At 36.7% G+C, this 20,472-nt stretch overlaps 1 protein-coding gene across 5 annotated transcripts in view; it reads left to right on the top strand.

The window, feature by feature from the left end:
* ZNF217 (zinc finger protein 217) overlaps nucleotides 1-19,889 on the top strand; it is a 37,585-nt gene extending 17,696 nt beyond the window's left edge. For 3 of the 5 annotated variants that reach the window (XM_005284179.5, XM_024109178.3, XM_005284181.5), the window contains exons 2-6: nucleotides 903-2,682; nucleotides 7,840-7,965; nucleotides 8,944-10,542; nucleotides 15,779-15,907; nucleotides 17,723-19,889. In XM_005284179.5, the coding sequence (XP_005284236.2) occupies nucleotides 1,272-2,682; nucleotides 7,840-7,965; nucleotides 8,944-10,542; nucleotides 15,779-15,888 (3,246 nt within the window). In that variant the 5' untranslated portion in view covers nucleotides 903-1,271 and the 3' untranslated portion in view covers nucleotides 15,889-15,907; nucleotides 17,723-19,889. The remainder of the gene's footprint in view (nucleotides 1-902; nucleotides 2,683-7,839; nucleotides 7,966-8,943; nucleotides 10,543-15,778; nucleotides 15,908-17,722) is intronic. The other 2 variants (XM_005284182.5, XM_065566017.1) reach the window with 1 other exon arrangement.
* The last annotated feature ends 583 nt before the right edge of the window (nucleotides 19,890-20,472 follow it).

The following is a 20,472-nucleotide window of genomic DNA, read 5'->3' as shown; positions in this document are numbered from 1 at the left end:
TAGATTTAATTTGGTATGTAATGATGTTTACAAATGTACAGTAAGTATAACTGGTTACATCAACACTTTTCAATATTATTTAAATGGTAAATGAGATTAAAAACATACAAATTAATTATTTTAAGTAATTCTAAATTGGAAGCATTTGCGTTTACATTTAGAAGTGAGGGTTTTTTGTGTGTATAATCTAAAATAGATATGTAAAATGGGATTCAAAATGAAGTGTCTGTGCAGTTTATGCACTTAAACACTAATACCTAGTTTTTGTATCCAGAGTGACAGATTTTTAAATAATGGCATTAGTGAGGCTGTTATATTTATACTGACATTTTACTAACTTGTACTATCTGCCACTAATGTGAAAATAATTTCAAGCTGATTTAAGCTTGGAAAAGTTTAGAATTCTCCTCTTTCCTTTCCATAGGCCATAAGGATAAAATCCAAAATCCTACGGTATCTCTCTCTAAAAGGCAGTTTTCACAGCACTAATGTGTAACTACCTCAGCTTGTTGCATCACTTAAAAATGCATTAATATACGCACTGATATATGGATTCAGCAGACTTGTAATCTGAAATATGGGTCCTGATGAGTTTTTAATGTAGCTGGGTGAAATGCTTTTTATATAACAAATTAGTATAGAAATTAGCAGGAAAAAGATGAGTTGGTGTTCAAGATTATGCTGCTTATTCCCAGTAGGTCAGGGAAGAGATGTAATCTAACCCTTCTTTATGGCATATTGGAAACGTAGCTTGTATTTTGAATGAGTGCTAAAGGCTTCTTCAATATAAAACTTATCTGTGTATTTGAGATATGATTAATAGCGCTTTAAAAAGTCTTACTGGTTTCATTTTTTGATATTTTTTTTAATTTTAAAAGCTAGTTGTGGTTCTGTTTCTCTAGGTGCCGGAGTTCTCTGTTCTACTGAGCCTCTTCTTGACTCTGTCCTGCACAATAGAAGTATTTGAAATATTACAAAGGGAGAAATAAGTGCAACTGATGACTTCTACAGACTCTCTTTAATGTTAAGTGAACTTAAACAGCAGAAAAAGTAGCTCAAGAAAACAAACCCCAATGGGTATATTTTGATTTTTATCTGTATTCTCCTTCGACATCTGTGGCAAGAACTTCCATGCAGTAGTCTTCTAGCCTAGCATATCTGCATGCATATGTGAGGAGAACCTTACAAGTGTCCTTATTGTGACCAGAGAACGTCCCAGGAAGAATTGAGACGTCACATTAATACATGATAGGGAACGAAACCTAGGAAATATGCCAACTCAACCCCTTTTAGTATATATGGAGGGACCAGATGGGATAGCCAGTACTGTTGGTGCACAGATGGAGAATAATGATGCCTCGATGCCGATAAAAGGGACCAACACAATTTCTTACAAAAATGTGCAAGAAAAGTTCTTGATGCAAGCGGAGGGGTGTATGTCTTTGGATTGCATGTTTTGTGATCAGACTTTTAAACATCCTGAAGAACTTGGTAAGCATGTCCTAACTCAACATAGACCAACGCTTTGTGAACCAGCAGTTCTGCGTGTCGAAGCAGAATATCTTAGTCCTCTTGATAAATGTCAAGTTAGAACAGACTTGCCATCACCAGAAAATAATGAAAAGGACAATGAAGAATTTAGCTGTGAAGTTTGTGGGCAAACGTTTGATGAAGCTTTTGATGTTGAGACTCACATGAAAAAGCATAAGGACTCTTTCACATATTGGTGTAATGTATGTGGAAGAAGATTTAAAGAGCCTTGGTTCCTCAAAAATCACATGAGAACGCATACTGGTAAACCTGGTTCAAGAAATAAGCTTCAACAAGGTTCTGAAAGCCCAGTAACAATTAATGAGGTGGTACAGGAGCATGTAACTGAAAATGTAACATCACCTTACAAAATCTGCATGGTTTGTGGTTTCCTATTTCTCAATAAAGAGAACTTAATTGAGCACAGTAAAGTGCACACCAAAGAGTCAGCATCCAATGGTGATAGCCCACAAGTCACTGATGGAGCCAATAAAGGAGGAGTGACTCAGAGAGAAGAATTTCTGCAATTTTTGAACTTAAGACCAAATGTGACTCCAGAAAAGAGAAAATCAGAAAAACCTGTGAAATGGATAGCTGAACTGGATCCATTCAATACATATCAAGCATGGCAGCTCGCAACCAAAGGTAAAGTTGCTATTGGCCATGGACAGATTAAAGAACCAGGGCAAGAAGGGAGTACAGACAATGATGATTCATCATCTGATAAAGAAGAACTTGGTGAAATTTGGAATACAAATAAAGGTAGCCAGGTTAGTCAGACTGAAAATGCTGGGAAGTCAAAGGTAAATAAAAGTAGCAGTTGTCCAGGAAATGGTACCCTGTCCCAAGACAAACTGAAACATCCCAGTGGTGAAGTGCCTTCTATGGAGATGGATCCTAAATTGTCACAAAACAAAGAGAAACCAACACACTGCTCAGAGTGTGGCAAAGCCTTTAGAACATACCACCAGCTAGTTCTTCATTCAAGAGTACATAAGAGAGATAGGAGGACTGATGTAGAGACTTCAGCCACTTCTAGAACATGCTGTGCAGACTTAATTGTAACCCTACATGAAAATGGAGTAGTAGACCGAACAGAGGGAGGCTCTGAAGATGGATCTGAAGATGGACTACCAGACACACTGCATTTGGGTAAGAAGTATATATGAACATTTTAGATTAAAATAGCATAGATATCTGTAATTTTTTTTTCTTGTACGAAGCAAGGAAATGTTAAATTATCTGCCTAATTTGTCCATCATAAACAATGACCAGAGACGACAAAATGTTAGGGGGTTGGTATCTCCACTTTGAGATCATCTCATTAATGTACGTAAAATATTTAATGTCCTTGTGTTTATGCTATGGGTTTAGGAAATTATGGTGGTAAATTAATTTACCAAACTAAATAGCAAGTGCAGGCAATGGTTAGGGGGGGAAAATCACTAAAATAACTGGTTAAAAAAGTAGACTTTTAAGTAGTTTATTGCCACAGAAAAAGAATTAGTTGTCACTGCATCATTAAAATGAAATGCAATGTAATGTACAAGCTTAAGTTAGCGCCCCCCACCCCCCCCAAAGAACTATATATGAAGAGAACTAAAATTGTATAATCATTCTTCTTATCCCCATTTCCAAGAATCCTTAATAGTATTGGGTACCATTCCTGAGAAACTGCTTGGCAACTGTAGTCCAAATATAGTGACTTTCTTTTGAAAAAATAATCATAGAAATATAGGGCTAGAAGGGACCTCGAGGCCATCTAGACCATCCCTGAGAAGTCTGTCCAGTTTTTAAGAACATGCAATGATGGGATTCCACAACCTCCCTTTGTAACTTATTCCAGTGTTTATCTATCCCTATAGTTAGAATGTCTTTTTCAATATCAAACCTAAATCAGCCTATTTTACAGATTAAGCCAATTACCTGTTTTACTTTCAGTGGACATGGAGAACAGTTGATTGCTATCCTGTTTATAACTGCCATTAACATATTTGAAAACAATTATCCGGACCCCCTGTCCCCAGTCGTCTTGTCTCAAGACTAAAACTACCCACTCTTTTAACTGTTAATCATAGGTCAGGTTTTCTAAACTTCTCATTTTTGTTGCTCTCATCTAGATTGTCTCTCCAATTTCTTCACAACCTTCTTAAAGTGTGATGCCCAGAACCGGATGCAGTATTTTAGCTGAGGCCTCACCTCTACTGAATTGAGAGGGACAATTACCTCCTGTGTCTTACTTACAACACTCCTGTTAATACACCCCAGAATATTAGCCTTTTTTGCAACTACATCACATAGTTGGCTTAGAGTCAATTTGTGATGCTCTGTAATGCCCAAATTCTTTTCAGCAGTACTACTACTAGATGGTTAAACCCTATTTTATAGTTGTGCATTTGATTTTTCCTTTCTAAGTGTAGCACTTTGTGCTTGTATTTGCTGAATTTCATCTTGTTGATTTCAGACCACTTTTCCAATTTGTCAAAGCTGTTCTGAATTCTAATCCAGTCCCCCAAAGTGCTTGCAACCTCTCCCACCCTGGTGTCATTCTCAAATTTATTAAGTATACTTTCTACTCCTTTATCCATGTCATTAAAGAAAATATTGAATAGTGCTAGGCCCAAGACAGACCCCTATGGGACCCTACTTGATATATTTCCCCCGTTTGACAGTGAACCATTGACAACTACTCTTTGAGTATGGCCTTTCGCCCACCTTATAGTAACTTCATCTAGACCACATTTCTCTTGTTTATGAGAATGTCACGCTGGACTACCAAAAGCCTCGCTAAACTCAAGATATATCACATCTACAACTTCCTTAATCTACTTGGCCGGTAACCCTATCAAAGAAGGAAACTAGATTGGCTTGGCATGATTTATTCTTGATAAATCCCTATTGGCCATTCCTTATAACTCTGTTATCCCTTAGGTGCTTACAAATTGATTGTTTAATCATTTGTTCCAGTATCTTTTCAAGTATTGAAGATAGGCTTGGCTGATCTACAATTCCCAAGTTCTCTGTTACCCATTTTAAAGATGAGTACTATGTTTGCCCTTCTTTAGTCTTATGGGACGTCACCTGTGCTCCATGAGTTCTGAAAGATGATCGCTTATGGTTCCAGTATTCCTTCAGGTAGTTCCTGATGTACTCTAGGGTGCATTCAGTTAGGCCCTGTCAACTTGAGTGCATCTAACTTAGGAAAACAGGTTAAAGAATACTATTTTAGTTTGTTCCTTCCCCCTTGTTAATGTTAATTGTGTTAAGTGTCTGATCACAATTTACCCTTTAAGTGAAGACTGAAGCAAAATAGGAACACTTCAGCCATCTCAGTGTCATCTGTTATTCCCTCTCCTTCCCTGCTAAGTATAGGACCTACACTTTCCTTCGTCGTTCTCTTGTTAGGGGGGGGTGTGTGTGTGTGTGTGTGTGTCATTTCTTATTGCTTGTTGTGTCCCTTGCTACGTGTAACTTATGTTGTGCTTTAATCTTTCAGATTTTGTCCCTACATCCTTGTACTATTCTTTTGTACACACTCTTAACAATGTGCCCATGTTTCCACTTTTTGTGGGATTCCTTTTTTATTTTTTTTCTCCTCCCCATGTTGTTAAAAAGCTCTTAATGGAGTCCTGTTGGCCTCTTTCCTCCATGTGGGAATAGTTTGCTTGTGTGTGTCTGTCTCTTTGAGAGCTGGCAGTTTCTCCTGAATTTCTTTTCCCCTTAGGGAAAATCCTCCTGAATTTTCTTCCCATGGGACCTTAACGACCAGTTCTCTGGGCTTGTTAGTTTTGTTTTTAAGTTCGTTGTCCTTATTTTGGTGCTCTCACTCCTTCCTTTCCTTAGAATCAATAATTTCATGATCACTTTCACTCAAATTGCCTTCCACCTTCAGCTTTACAACCAATTCTTCCTTGTTAGTCAGAATTAAATCTACTTAATTACTACTTCCACCTTTTTGAAACAAAAAATTGTCCAAGAATGTCCTGGGCCTTTTGTATTTTGACATATTACTTTTCCAAAAGATATCTGGGCAATTTATCCTCCCTTACTATCAGGTCTAGTGTTTTTTGGATATTTCTGTTGATTGCTCTAGAAATGTCTCCTATACCACCTCCTCCTCCTGATTTATTGGTCTATACTAGACTCTGACCATGACATATCCCCTCTTTTTGTGTTTTCTTTTTGTTTGTTCTCCTTTTATCTTCCTCAGACTTTCAAATGGTCTGCCTCTAATCTCCTTCTGGACCGCTGAACAAGTGTGTATTTCTGATGTCTAATGTAACACCTTCTTCCTTTTTCCCCTGCCCGTCCTTTCTGAACAACCTATACCCCTCTGTCAATATTCCAGCCATGAGATTTATCTCGCCCAGTCTCTGTGATGCCAGTTAAGTAGTAATTTAGCTTATGGACTAATATTTCCAGTTTTTCTTCCCTATATGGCCTTGCATAATCTGGAGAAATATTGTAAAATGAAAGTTATTCTTCATTTTCTGCCTTTATTGTGGCGGCAGGCAGAACAGTCTAGTGTTTAGTATCTGCAGATATTAGAACTTTAAAAACCTGAAGAATTAACTCTAAACAATTTGGTTGATGCTCTTGTATGTAGCATATTCCCTTGAATGATGTGAAGTTAGAAAAACTCAATGTTAGGGACTAACAGCCTTAAATTACCAGAAAGAGGAAAGGTAGGCAAGTTATTCGCATGTGATTGACTAAGAGACCGGTATGCTTAAATACATTACTTGGAAGAAAAGTGCTAACACAGTTTCCTTGGCCAGAGCAGTCAGGATCAAACAGTGTGTTACTGCTGAGATTCAAAGTTCTAATCCTGTGTAGGACAGGAATATCTGGCCCATTAAAACTTTAACAATTACTTTAGAGTTAATATTTATTGTACTCTCTAGGAGATTAGGGTTTATATTTTTTTAAAAAAAGTAGCAAAGATGGTATTTTAACTGGTTAGCATTTCTAACTATAGTCTTGCACCTTCTTCTTATATGTGACCTACTTTGTGTCCGCATTTAAAGAAAGGATACTTGCATAACCTCAAGACACAACGTACAGAATGTCCTGGCACACTCTATTGCATTTTTTCCAATTTTAGCAATGCACAACCCTTAGTTTGGCGGCTGTGATACTGATTGAATTAAGAAATGCTAAATGTACTTCTTGTTGTTGATCCTTCTCAGTTGCTGTTATCTTCCTGCATTAAAACAGTTATCATGAGATGCTGAGTCATAGTTCCAATGCATATATCAGTTTGTATGGGTGTGTTTAAAACTGCTATCACAATTTTCTACTAAATGTAAATTTAAAAAACAAAATACTTTTCCAGCACAAGTTTGAGCCATTTTAAGCCACTTCAGTATTTGAGAAACAATAAGTGATTAACCAAATAAAAGGATGAATTTACTTAAAAAAAAAATACATTTAAAACAAAATAATTTCTAGTACATTTTCACCTGAGTAATGACAGTAGGTGTCCTCAATAGTATTCTCAGTGCAGCCTGCTTTAAAAAAAAAAGTTGTTGACTTTGACTTTTATAGTATTCATAAATAAAACTTTCTCCTCTTCCTTCTTAGACATTATGCTGCACTTGCTACCCTCTAGTGGTAACTATTTGTGCTTACACTTACAAAAAGAGACCAAGTTTCTCTAACTGTGAACTTGAAAAAAATGTTAAATTCTGTGAAACACTAGTCATGTCACTTCCTTACCCCAGTATGTTTGCCACATCTCAACTTAAATATTGATAGGTCCCAGGGACAAAAATGAAGACCATTTTACCAAGACCTGTTGATACTAAAATGGTCTCTCACAGGCACGATATTCCATTGATTAGTGCAAACTAATTTCTGCAGCAGTGTACTATAAGTCTGTATCTTATCTTTTCTAGCTTAAATTCCTATCTTAAAGAAAACATTTGGTCTGTTTGTGGCCCATAAAGGATTTATAAGATATGGCATACACAATGGAGAGAGGCATAAGTGATTAAAGTTTAATTAAATGTATTTGTTCAACTCTTAGGGCCTAGCTTTGCATTTTGTTTCAATCCCAATGGATCTTTCATCCGTCACAAACCACAATACTATCTGACGCACAACTGGAAGTCTCTTAACTCTCTTGACAGTCAGATGTAGATCAGAGGGGTTTTTGTAGATCTATATTTGGAGTTAGCATCCCCTAATTAAATGGGGGGAATGTGATTTCTAGCAGACACTTGTGCTTTTTGAGGTTGAAACACATGGAGCCCAAATCTGTATTTACTCGTAATATAGGTTTGCATGTTTTGTTTTTTTCTTGCAAAGATAAAAATGAAGATGGCTTGGAAAGAGCAAGAGTTAAAAACCTTGGGGCCTCCAGAGAATGCAGCTATTGTGGGAAATATTTCCGCTCAAATTATTACCTCAATATTCATCTCAGAACTCATACAGGTAAAGGATTTTAAATTCTTCAGGAGAAGGTCTGCTTAATCCAGATCAGAGGGAACTTTAGATTCCTGTTAAGAACAAATTAAAACTATAAAATGGCTGAAATTAAGATCTAAAATCTCCAATGTTGCAATTGAACAGTATATGAAACATAGCTTTAAACAGCTATGCATATTTATTTTAATTTCCTAAACTCAAATCTACTGTAAACTAGACAAATATTACACTAGACTCTTGTTGTGTCTGCTACACTTTGATTTGTGACATATATCCTGCTTTTCACTCATTTTAATTATCACACTGCTTTTAAAAATCCAGAATACAACTCCCAAGTATGAGTGTGTGCCACTGCTGCAGTGTCAAGAGACTGGTGTCTCTGTTTTCAGTAAAGCTTCTTTTCCATACCCCACACGTACTCCCCCCTCCAAAGAAACTGTCCGAGTCAGTGTATTTTAATGAACGTAAATATCCCTATTTTTCTTCTCAAAGGACTGTTTATACATTTGGCTAATATTATTCCCATTTGTTGACCAGCCCTTGTTGTCGTCGTCGTTGTCGTCTTTGGCCGTGCCTACGCGTGGCTGCAATTGATCAACTGGGGTCCCTTTTTATTATCCTTATTTCTTTTGTCTGTACTCAACAGATTGCTAACTACCATCCTTACACCTTCTGAACATGTAGGAAAAACTCTTATCCTAGCCAGAAGATGTCACTGTAGCTAAACCTTCCCCCCCCCCCCCCCCCACACACCCTCCCCCACCCCCCACACAAAAATCCCACAAAAACCACTAGGTATAGTTCTTAGGGTTCATGGATCAATTTGGGGTCTGCATAAGTGTGTATGTTTTGAGCAGGGGGAGGAGAAAAGAACACCTATATCATCTTAGTCTTGTGAATTCTAAAACCCACGGAATCATTTAATTATGTTGAAGATTTTGAATCAATATGCATCAAATTTATTCTCTGATGAAACTGTTTCAGGTGAAAAACCGTACAAATGTGAATTTTGTGAGTATGCAGCAGCCCAGAAAACTTCATTGAGGTATCACTTAGAGAGGCATCACAAGGAGAAGCAGGCCGATGTTGCAACAGATGTGAAAAGTGACAGCAAAGTTTTGTTACAAAGTCAGGAGATGAACCTCCTGTCAGCCACTGATGGTGCTCAAGAAACCAAAAACTTAAAAAGGTTTATTGACGGTGCCAAAGATGCAAAGGGCTGCCCACCTGTAAAGCAACAAAAAGAGATATTTTCTTCCTTTCAGAGCATATTGAGTGGTCCAGTCATCTTGACCATGAAAAATGATACTCAGGACTCAAAGAAGGGTGCAGTTGGTAATAGCTCAAATCAAATGAATGAGAACTCAGACGCTTCTTACCTGGAAAAGCTAAAAGCAGAGGAAGAATTAATGGAATCACAGGCAAATGATTCCAATGATAAAAAAGAGAGAGATGCTTTAGTGACAGTGGAAGGAGATGATATCCAGTTGATTCGTGCCTTAAAGGACAAAAATAACATGGAAGAAATGAGAGAGAGCGCCGAAAAATGCGCAAACAAGCATATAGTGGGCTCTCAAGAAAAGCCGTTAAATTTATCTACTGGGACAGTGCAAGAATGTTCAGTGATCTCAACTGCTAGAGGCTTGTTAGCAACCAGCACCTGCCCGTTTTGTACTTATAGAACATTTTATCCAGAAGTCCTAATGATACACCAGAGGTTGATGCATAAATACAATCCTGACACTGTTAACAAAAATGGTTACAGAAACAAAGCTTTGGCTAAAGCCAGGCGTACTGGATGCCCACCAGCTCTTCTTGGTAAAGATGTGCTTCCCCTGACTCTTAACCCTAATAAAAGCAAGGCTTCCCTATCTATGCAACCAAAACAGTTGCATACAGAGAAGACTAAACAGTGTCCCCTTCTACAGAGCAAAGTCCCTGTTTTTCCAATGGTAGATTCCAGCAGTTCAACACCAAGTAACTTGAAGTCTTACAAACCACAAAGCATTGGAGCTCAGGCGAGTAGCTGTCGGCAACCACAGCAAGATTTGCACTCAAATCCTATTATTTCTTCAGTAATGGATAGAGTAAAAAAAGGTGAAGCTAAAGCAAAAACTCTAAATATATCAGCTTCTCAACCTGGTGTAGTTAGTAGCAGTATCAATAGCTCCTATGATTCTCCCCTTAATGAATCTGCCTGGTTCAGTAATCGAGGAAGAGAATATCTCTGCAATAGATCTGCGGGTCACATAAACTTAGAATTTGGTGAACCGTCTTCTAAAAGAGTGAAACCTAATCTGTTAGCTCTTGAACACATTGACTCTGCAAGGGTTAATTACAGAAGATATGACATGAGCAGATCTCGTGTTGCAAACAGATATGCAAATCTGTTACCTCAGGAATGTTCACATGCCAAACCTGCATCCTCTGTTTTGCCAACCAAACAAGGGCTTCTGAATTCAGATGAAGTTGATTCTCGAAATGTACTGACTATTCTGAAAACCTATGAGCCGTATAGCCCTGGACCACTTTATGGTTCTTTTGGACCTAGCAATGGCCAAGCAACCAGCTCTCCAATAGAAGGTACTGTATTTTCTCTGTATATACTCAACTATAACTGTGCTAAAACTTAAATTTTTGCTCTAATTTTAAGGTAAATGATTCAAAATCAGATATTTAAATGCACAAAACTATTTCCGCACCAGTAGATGCTAGTGATGCAAATGATGATTTGTCAGCATTTTATTTTCTTATTCAATGGCTTATGATAAATTTGAGGTCACAGAAAGTATTCATATTTTAAATTCAATCATTGTAACTTGTTGCTTCATATACACAGTAACAAACATCAGTTGCAGAAAGTAGAAGTTTTCTAAAAGGTTAATTTTTAAGTGTTCCTAGGACTGCTATTCTGATTCTTTGATGTCAAATATGTACTACTGTTAGTACTCCCAGTGGGTCAGTTAATGTTTCTAAAGTATATTAAAGAATGATAATGCTAGATGTTAAACATCTTGCAAAGAAACCTTGGACCCCATGGAATGTTAATAGAATTTCTTCCAAAGAGAGCATTTTTAAAAAAAGCCCAACCTCCAAAATATATTAAATCCTGTAAAACTTATTTCAGGTCTGCCTTAAACCTATATATTAAACATCTGAACTAAAAACTTCGGTGGGTTACATTAATGTGTAATTAATTTTAATAGAAGCTGAACACTTCATTAGAAATGTGTTGTCTGTTTAATATTCAAATTGAAAAGTCCCATCACTCATCAATAGTATTAACATTTTACTGTAGGAACTTCATTTGGTGTATATCACTCTAGTCTTAGCCAAGACTTTCAAAACCAGAAGCCTAAAGCTAAATGCATGAATCCATTTTTAAGCACCTGCCTAATTTTAGAAAATGTTGACCATCTGAGAGCTCCCACTGAGGTCAACGTGGACTTGAGACTAAATTTAGTTATGGGGGAAAACTTGGGATCTTGCTATTCCTATCTTCGCCTATTTGTACTCTTGTACTGCAGTCTAACACAGCCACTAAAGTTGAAATGCTGTACTATGTAGAACTCAATGGCTTTCTAGTTATAGACTAACATATGATTTGTAAGATGTCTTTGCAGCTTATCTATATCAATTGCATTTTACTAAAACTGTCTTAAAATGTTAGACATCTAAAGAATTTCTTAACTTTAATTATGCCTCATAACCCATTGAGTTCCATTGAGGCATGCATGCTAAGTACTTTTCAAACTTTGTCAGCAACTTGTCCTCTGTGAAAATAAGGCAATATATTTATAATATATTGTGGTGGGTAATCAATAGTGCTAAACCAGTTTGGGTCATGGAAGATTTGTTGATGGCAACATATTAAGCCTGCATTTGGAAGTTCAAAGGTATAGTTAGTATTGGTGTTTTGGGTGGAGATGTGTAAACCTAGTCTCCACTAGTATGAATATTGGAGGAAGAGTGACAGCTTTATTTCTCATCTGATGAATGAGGTGGAATGAAATATCTGATTCATTTCTGAGTGTTTGAAATTATATTTGTGGTTCCTAGTTACATGGGCAATGTCCTCAGCAATGTGTAGGCCACAGCAGAACAGCTAAGGTGTTGGATATGTCTACACTACATCGATGGAAGTGAATTAGCTACGTTGATGGAAAAATCCCATCTCTGAGAGGCTGTAGCCATGTTGAAAAAGGATTCTTCAATTAAATTGACCTAACTATGGTGCTCAGGGAATGAGATTTTTCATAGCCCTGAGCAACTTAGCTAGGTTGATCTAATTTTTAAGCATAGCCCAGGCCTTAAATGTATTAACATTGGGCTGGTAGGGTATGTGACTTGCTTTGGAGACATATGAAATAGATGGTGAGTTGGGTATGGGTTGTCTCTGGATTGGGAGGGTGTATGTTTTCATTCTTGTATAAATAACAATGAAGGGAGTAAAAGGGGAGAAATTATCTGATGGATTGGCTTTTTAAAACGATAAATGTATCAAAATATTTTAAGTAACTTGGCTCTTGGCAGAAGTTACTGCTAAAATCTTATTGTTAGCTGAGTACTGAAGTTTTTTAATGTGGGAGTTTGCTTTTAGAAAGTATTTAAGTCTTCATTTGATGTGGACATTGTCTGTCTGTAAACATTACTTTGCTACCATTGTGCATTTTTGGTGAAACACAAGACAGCACTGGCTGCAGTGATAGAGCCTGTAACTTCTTTGACCATCTGACAGCTAGACACAGAAACAGCCATCCACTAGTCAAATTTATAAACTTTGAAACGGTCTCGGCCTTTCATCTTTTGTTAAACTGCTTATTGTGAGTAATGTGCAGTTTACATGTTCAGAAGAAACTGATGGTCTGTCCTTCAGCTCAAAGGAGGGCCTTCTGTAGATCTTGAAGCCATTATTGGCCATGCAAAAGAAGGTCCTGCATGCAATAATCCCAGAATTTCAAGAAATGCTCTAGGCATTAATGAGTAGAACCCTATTGATTTTTAGTGAAAACCAGGAGGAGGAAATTGAGGGGGGAAACACCTCGAGCCCCTTGCTTGCATTTACTTAGCGTGCATGCGCACACGGGCGCGCACACACACACACACACACACATATATATATATCTATATCTATCTATCTATATCTATCTATATCTATATCTGTCTTGGGTCTGCCAATCCTCTCAGTAGAGTTTAAAATATTGACAACCTGAATGGCTCTTTTTCTGTCAGATTAATAAGAATGGTGACACGGAGTGGAGGATGGAAAGGGAGGCCACATGGCAGAATGGAGTACAATGGTATGGCAGTAGGAGTTATGGAGGGGAGAGAGACACAACCAGAGCCAAAGGGAAATGAGGGAATTGCAGGGAGTCCCTGAAATAAAGGGATGGGAGCTTGCGGGGGTGGGAATGCAACAAACCCCTTTTGTGTGAATGAGTTCAACCTACAGAAGCAACAAAGCATGAGACACTCTCTATAATGCCTACATTGTTGTTCACCTGGATTTTCTCCTTCCTTTATGCTTCTTAAAAACATCTGCAAACCTAGACCTCTTCCTATGCTAAAATCTTTATGGCATCTGAAGAAAATTCTACTTCTGAAATCTGAGCATGTAGACAACATAATACACACATTGCAACATGTGGCAATTGTAATGTCTGTAGGAACAGTCCTACAGGTGCCGATGTCTGCACCTGTAGGCAGTAAGGTCTGTAGCTTGCAGGTGAGAATTTAAACTTCATCAAATAAGTTCTGCAGTTTCCACTTCTTAGTCATCTAAACCACCATTTTTTCCCATAGATGGTCAAAAGGCCTCAATTAGATATTACAGTGAAGAAGGCCTTAGAAGTAGATAGAAACCAAGTAGATAGACTTTCTAGGCCAATACATTTTTGAGATGACATTCAAAAATAATAATTAAAAAACCTCTTGCAAACTGTCATCTCATTGACTTGTCCCATTATCCTCCAACTCTCAGATAATCCTCTTGATGTTGCCCCATGCATGAGTAAATTCAGATGGATCTGTTTTATGTGAGAGGGAAGGCGGGGGGAGTTGGGAATAGGAGACAGGCAAATTGTGCTTAGTATTATACACTTAAGGGGGGGCGGGGTGGAGATTGAAAAGAAGTCTTTTTTTCTTCTGTGGTATAAGTTAGAGAAACTTTCTTGCCCATTATAAGTACATAGGTAGTATGTAGTAAAGTAAAAAGTAGTAATAACTCGCAACTCTTAAGGGATATGTTTTATAAGACAGCGTATGCAAATAGTTGCAGGTGTACAGCTGCAAGTTCTGGTACCCTTATTTCTCCCTGATGATATTCTAAAACATGATGATAAACCCCTTTTTATGGCCTGTGTTGTCTTGTGGAAACCTTATTTAGGTCCTATGAACATGTTATATCACGTTAAATGCTGGATCAAATTGTCATGAGAATATGTTCCACTTGGCAAACTTGATTAAACCATGTTTACTGCTCGTAAACTGTGCCAGTTTGCATTGCCCTGAAGAGACAGAAACATTCTGAAACCACTCAGTTTGTGTTACTCTCAAATTAGTCATCCTTTGCAGTGGCAACACTCTATCAAGGGTAACCTGTTGGCTGATTGATCTGGCCGAGACTGAAAATTGAAGATAATTGCTCAGGCATATTCCAGCAATTTTGTAGATTATGTTGAAATATTAATTTATCTTTGCCATTTTAATTTAATTAAGATTAATTACTGTTTTTTTTCACAGTGCATTTAAGGCTTTCATGGAATATAGACAGTAGTTTAGCTTTTGTATCCTAATGGAGTATTGGTTCTTGAAACAGATATGACCTTTTTCTAAGTTTTATGCAATGTTTTTGACATAAGCTAATAAAATTTAACATGACCAAGCATTGATTTTAAACCTGTATTTAGAAATCTTAAGTGATACTTTTAGTAATTAAATCGATAAGCACGATACTGCCTTGGTAACAGCATTACAAGGTCTGTCCATTGTAAATACATACAAAGATTAAAAAAAAACAACTAAACTTTCTGTACACTATCACATTGAAAAGAAACTTAAACTTGAAATGCAACCTGTTACCATGGCATATTAAATTATCAAAAACTTCTGTTTGAAAGTGATGCATATGACGCATGTAGAGGAGGTAGAAATCATGTACCTAATACCACTGCATTTAGATAGATGACTTGTTCAGTTTTAAAATAAATTAAATTGAATGTGTCTGTAAAATAATTTACAATGCAAGCCCAATAAAAATTATTGTGATGGACATAAGGCAATGTGGATTCTAGATCATTGGAAGTATTCACTTTTAGACTGGTACACTGATATTTTACTAAATAATAAAACTGTTTTGAAAAAAACGTGTACAGGCTGCATTACATTGTGCTTACATGTTGCTGATCTGTGTAAGAGTAAAACTTTAAAGGTTCCATCAGCCTTTCATTCTACTTACCTGTATATGGGAGTGATGTTTCATATAAGGCCCTAATATTTAAAGTTTTTATTTTTTTCTTAGATGCCTAAAATTCCATACCACTTTTTTTAGGATTGTTCTTCTGCAATATGTCTTTATTGTACCTCTAAAATTGTTGTGCTGTGCATTGGTTTGATTGCTGTCTTCCACTCCATAGCTGTCTGCACTTCAGTGGCAAAGCATACGTACATAAGTAGTTTGTGTAAAGCACTTTTAAATCATTGGGTGAAAGGCACTGTAAAATCACTTCACTCGCAAATGAAAAGGGTTTTGAGTAAATTGTATGATGAGCCTTGTTTTCCAACTAATCTTGTTAATGCCTCTTAAAATTTACTTTATCAGGAAAAAGGCCGGTGTCATACCAACACTTATCTAACAGCATGCTACAAAAGCGAAGTTATGAGAGTTTTATTGGCAATGCACGTTTTCGACCAAATGACAAGAAAACTTGATTATTTACTTCAAGAAATGGTAAACAATCCTGTTAATTAAATGGTTTTACTTTTGATATTTGTTAAATCTGGCATCAAATATATTGGTACATGGAGTTATTAGAAAAGTTATGAAAAAAATGTGTGAATTATGTCAGTGAGAAGAATGAAAGTCCCCTTTACTATGAAAAATGAACTAAATATCACTGTCAGTGTTTAGGATTGTATTTTGAAAAGTCCAAATGACTTGGTTTAGAACCTTCACCTTTGATAGTAAATGTGGAGGAGCTTGTTTTCCAAAACAAATGGGAGCATTAGCAATATTTAAATGAAATCTATTAAATTTAGATTAAAGGGTTATAATATCAGACTATTAAGTGTTCAAGGGAAGGATCTACTCAAAGTTAAAATGTAAGTTTAAAAAAACTGCAAGGAGAATTGACCGTTACAAATGAGGAGGCAGCTGGTATTAGCTAGGATTCATGCACTTATGAAAACTTGATCCCTAAACTTGGTATCTAAGCTATCATGTCAGACAAACGTCCCTGCCAGTATGGGATTGTGCATTGCACTGCATTTTTGAATATTCACAAGATGGTGTGAAATAACTAAATTTCCACTGCTTGAGTCAAACTTTAACTATTTTTCTGGGTAGAGATTGCATGGCATCCTGTGTATCATTCTTCAAGAGGGATAGCTCAGTGGTTTGAGCATTGGCCTGTTAAACCCAGGGTTGTGAGCTCAATCCTTGAGTGGCCCATTTAGGGGTCTGGGGATTGGTCCTGCTTTGAGCAGGGGGTTGGACTAGATGACCTCTTGAGGTCCCTTCCAACCATGATATTCTATGACACTGACACTTCATGTATTATATGTGCTTGGAGTTATATAACCTTATCAGTTATTTGTTTCTCCAAGAGAGGCAGGAGGGAGTCTTATAGTCAAGGCAGTTAGCTGTAACTCTGGAGTTGAGACTCTGTGTAACCTTGGTCAAGTCACACAATCCACGTTTGTCTCCAAATCACTATAATCCAGGGTAGTTATTCCCTCTCGCTGTTTAGGATAAAGTAACTGTTTTTGATGTGTTCAGATGCTCAGCTGATGAACATTTAGAAAAGACTATACATAAACCGTTCTGTATCCAGTTTTTACTCCTGCTTTATATATTCTCTCTAGTCTCTAACTGCTTTTGTTCCTCTTTCTGGAATTCCTTCCAGTTCAGGTAGATGCTGCTTGAATGCTGCAGTGTCCAGACCTACGCAATAATTTACATATAGTTCTATATGCTCTACAGGACTATCACCTTTCTAGTCCATAAAGCAAAGCTTTTATATCTGCAGCATGTTAGATTGCTTGTTAGATTGTTTTGCTACAGCACTGTTCCTTGGGTCTCGTCTAGGGTGACCAGACAGCAAATGTGAAAAATTGGGATGGGGGCGGAGAGTTAATAGGAGCCTATATAAGAAAAAGACCCAAATATCAGGACTGTCCCTATAAAATCGGGACATCTGGTCACCCTAGTCTCGTCTGACTTTTTTTTTTTTTCCCCCCCCTAAATGCCTCCCAGTCAAGTTTCCCTACCTCCCCCCAGCTTAGATATCTGTCTCTAACTTTAGTTCCTCCTTATATTTCTATTCATGGTTTGAATGTCTTGAAAAGCTGATTTAATTGACAATTTTTAATCTACCAAATAGATGCCACACTTCATGTGAAAACATTGTCTAAATATGCCTATTAAAGTGTGTGTGTGTGTGTATATGTATAAAAAATTTCAATTTTAATATTTAAAGATCTTTCTCTAGCTGTATTTGAATTTTATTACAGTTTATAGCACAAAACTATTTTTGGTTTGTTCTAGGTCTGAGGACGCAAATGCATATTTTGTGGCGTTATTACTTGCAGTTCATCCCTTGAGAGAAATGAATGGTGAAAGCTACTGAACTAAGCTGTGATTGTACTGTATATAAAAACACTACAGTTTTATAATATTGGTTCTGTTAACATTTGTACCAAATAGCCATAAAAAATTGTAGTCTGAACAGTTGGGTTATAAAGGTGTGGCGAATGTGTATCTCAATGTAGGTCTTGAATAATATTTTTCTTTAGAATTAATTGACCAAATATTAGGTAGGAATTATATTTTTACATACTTGAGCGCTGCTGAAAAGAGATGCTGTTTGAAATAGTATATAATCCTTGCACCTCAGGTAAACTCTCTGTAAATATCTAAGCATGTTGGTTTAAATACTGTTCCTTTTTCACAGAGGTGGCAGTTTCTCATATTGTGTTTTTCTGCTATAACTGTTAGTTCATTTGAAAAAGTTATTTAAAAACTACGACATTAAATTGTTCAGTTTAGAAGTATTGTGATCATCCTAGCTAAGGTGCAATTCTTTGCTGTTCAATCTTGCACATACTAGGACCATAATTTGTTGAAGCAAACTTTCCTTCTGTTGAATTGATGTTTCCAGCATCTTATCTTAAAAAGCAAGAGAGAGAAGCAGTTCTTGTCACATCCTGTGCAGAATCTTCCATAGTGTTCCTGGAACAGTCAGAATTCTCTCCTTATGTTAAGTTCATAGTCTCTTAGATGAACATAACCATCACCAACAGTTAAACTCTAATAGCAGAATGTACAGAGGACTCACAGGACAAACAGGAAATATTTGAATACTTCAAGTGTTTAGGTTTTTACCAAATGTAATACTCTTTCACTTATGAACAACATAGTATCTTTATTTCTGCATCATTTTGTCCAGACTCAAAAATAACAAATATGTAACAGGCTTACAATAAAAACATAAGGAACTACAAAGTTTTCTTAAGGGGATGTGGCTTATGGTTTGCCCTACTTGACTGTGCTCAGAAGCTTCTTGATATCCCTCTAGCATCTTAATTACAAACTGGAGTGTTGGAAGTATACTAAGGAACAATCTGCTATGGGAGAACTTTGTTCCTTGTATTTTTATGAAGACAGCAAGAGTTTTTTCTAATGCACATGCAATTAAATTTAAAGGAGGATGGCCAGATATCAGCCAGTTGAGCTGTTGCATATTTTGACTTTTGTTTCTACATAAAGCCTGTAATTGAGACTTGATTCTTCTGTACCTAGTTTTGACTTCCATATATTTTAGTTTAAAAAAAAAAATTTTTTTTTGCACTGTTCATTTTGCTCTTTGCCCCTCATATAGCAATTGTAAAATAGCCAAGCATAGAAATTCTTGTTTTCATTATGCAACTTGAGACATTCTAGTTGTATGGCTTAGTTCCTGTAATTTAAATGGAATCTAATTTTAATGTCTCTGTAAACTGGCAATGTAATGAAGTGCTGTGTATCAGGAAATTGTACACTATTTACTTTTTTTCCTGTTCATAAGCTGAGCCATATGTACATAATCTAGATTGTTTTTCTAGTTTTGCACTTTTATAGCTTTTTTTTTTTTTGAAGATGAATTCACTTGGAAGATGGCTAATCTATTTTTTCCGATCTTTCAATGAGTCTTATAGAATGCATGCTGTAACTGTCTTTATACATCTTAAGGGGATATGTAATTAAAAATTCCAGAGGGCTGCATTAAAAAAAAAAAATCTGAATTGCCAAATCTGTCTTTAAAAGAATCTCTTTCATGCTGGTACACTTTTTTTTTTCCAAGTTTTTATTTTTTGGCCTCTTCCCAAATCTCTTGGGAATGGATTACAGAACAATGTACCCAAAGATTTGCCCATTTCATGGAATTACAACCCTGTACTTCAAAGTACACTTTTGCCCATCAGTATTAACTATTGGGATACTACTGGTTTTTATATGTTTCTTTGGAGAGAACAGTGCATGTATAGAGGTACAAGTTGTTGATTTTGTTTTGTTATATTTATTTCATTCCATTTTGTCTGATTTTTTTAAATTGTTGAAACCTTAAGTTGTCAAGCAGTAGACACACATTACTCATTTTAATTTATAATGTATTTCACTTTAGTTGAGTATGTTATTACATGTGGATGTAAATATATCTTTGGTGTTTTGCAAATTTGCCTTTTTGTCTTTTTTTGTTTTAAAAACTTGAGTGACACTGGAGAGTTAAATGATCAAAGGTCAGTTGAATACAAGATTCCAGACAACTAATTTGAAGAACGTCTATTTAGCTGTCTTTCTAGAAAGATTGCAAAAGAAGCCCATGCTTCCCCTTCAGTTACCTCCACTTGATTACCTCTCCTAGATTTATACTCTATGCAATGCATTCTTAACAGTGGATGGAAGAGATCAGGAACTCTTCATAGATAATTCAGATAAGGGGTGATCTTTAAAGCTTCAGACTTGCCATGGACTTAGTGGTCACTGAAGACAAATGCCTTCTGAAACAACTTGGGGCCTGTGTGGTGGTGGTATTTTTGTTGTTGAAGCGCTGAGCACTCAACTCCAATTGAAGTAAAGGGGTACTGCTTGTGCTTAGCACCCTTGAAAACTGGATTTGGGTGAATGGGGGGGGGGAGAAGAGTTGGAAATCTGATGTATTATAAAGGTATTTAAGTGCCTAACTCCCTCTGAAATCAATGATCAGAGGGGTAGCCGTGTTAGTCTGGATATGTAAAAAGCAGCAGAGTCCTGTGGCA

The sequence above is a fragment of the Chrysemys picta genome, chromosome 13 (assembly GCF_011386835.1).
Source record: "Chrysemys picta bellii isolate R12L10 chromosome 13, ASM1138683v2, whole genome shotgun sequence".
Taxonomy (NCBI): Eukaryota; Metazoa; Chordata; order Testudines; family Emydidae; genus Chrysemys; species Chrysemys picta.
This window is presented reverse-complemented; position numbering and strand designations above follow the sequence as displayed.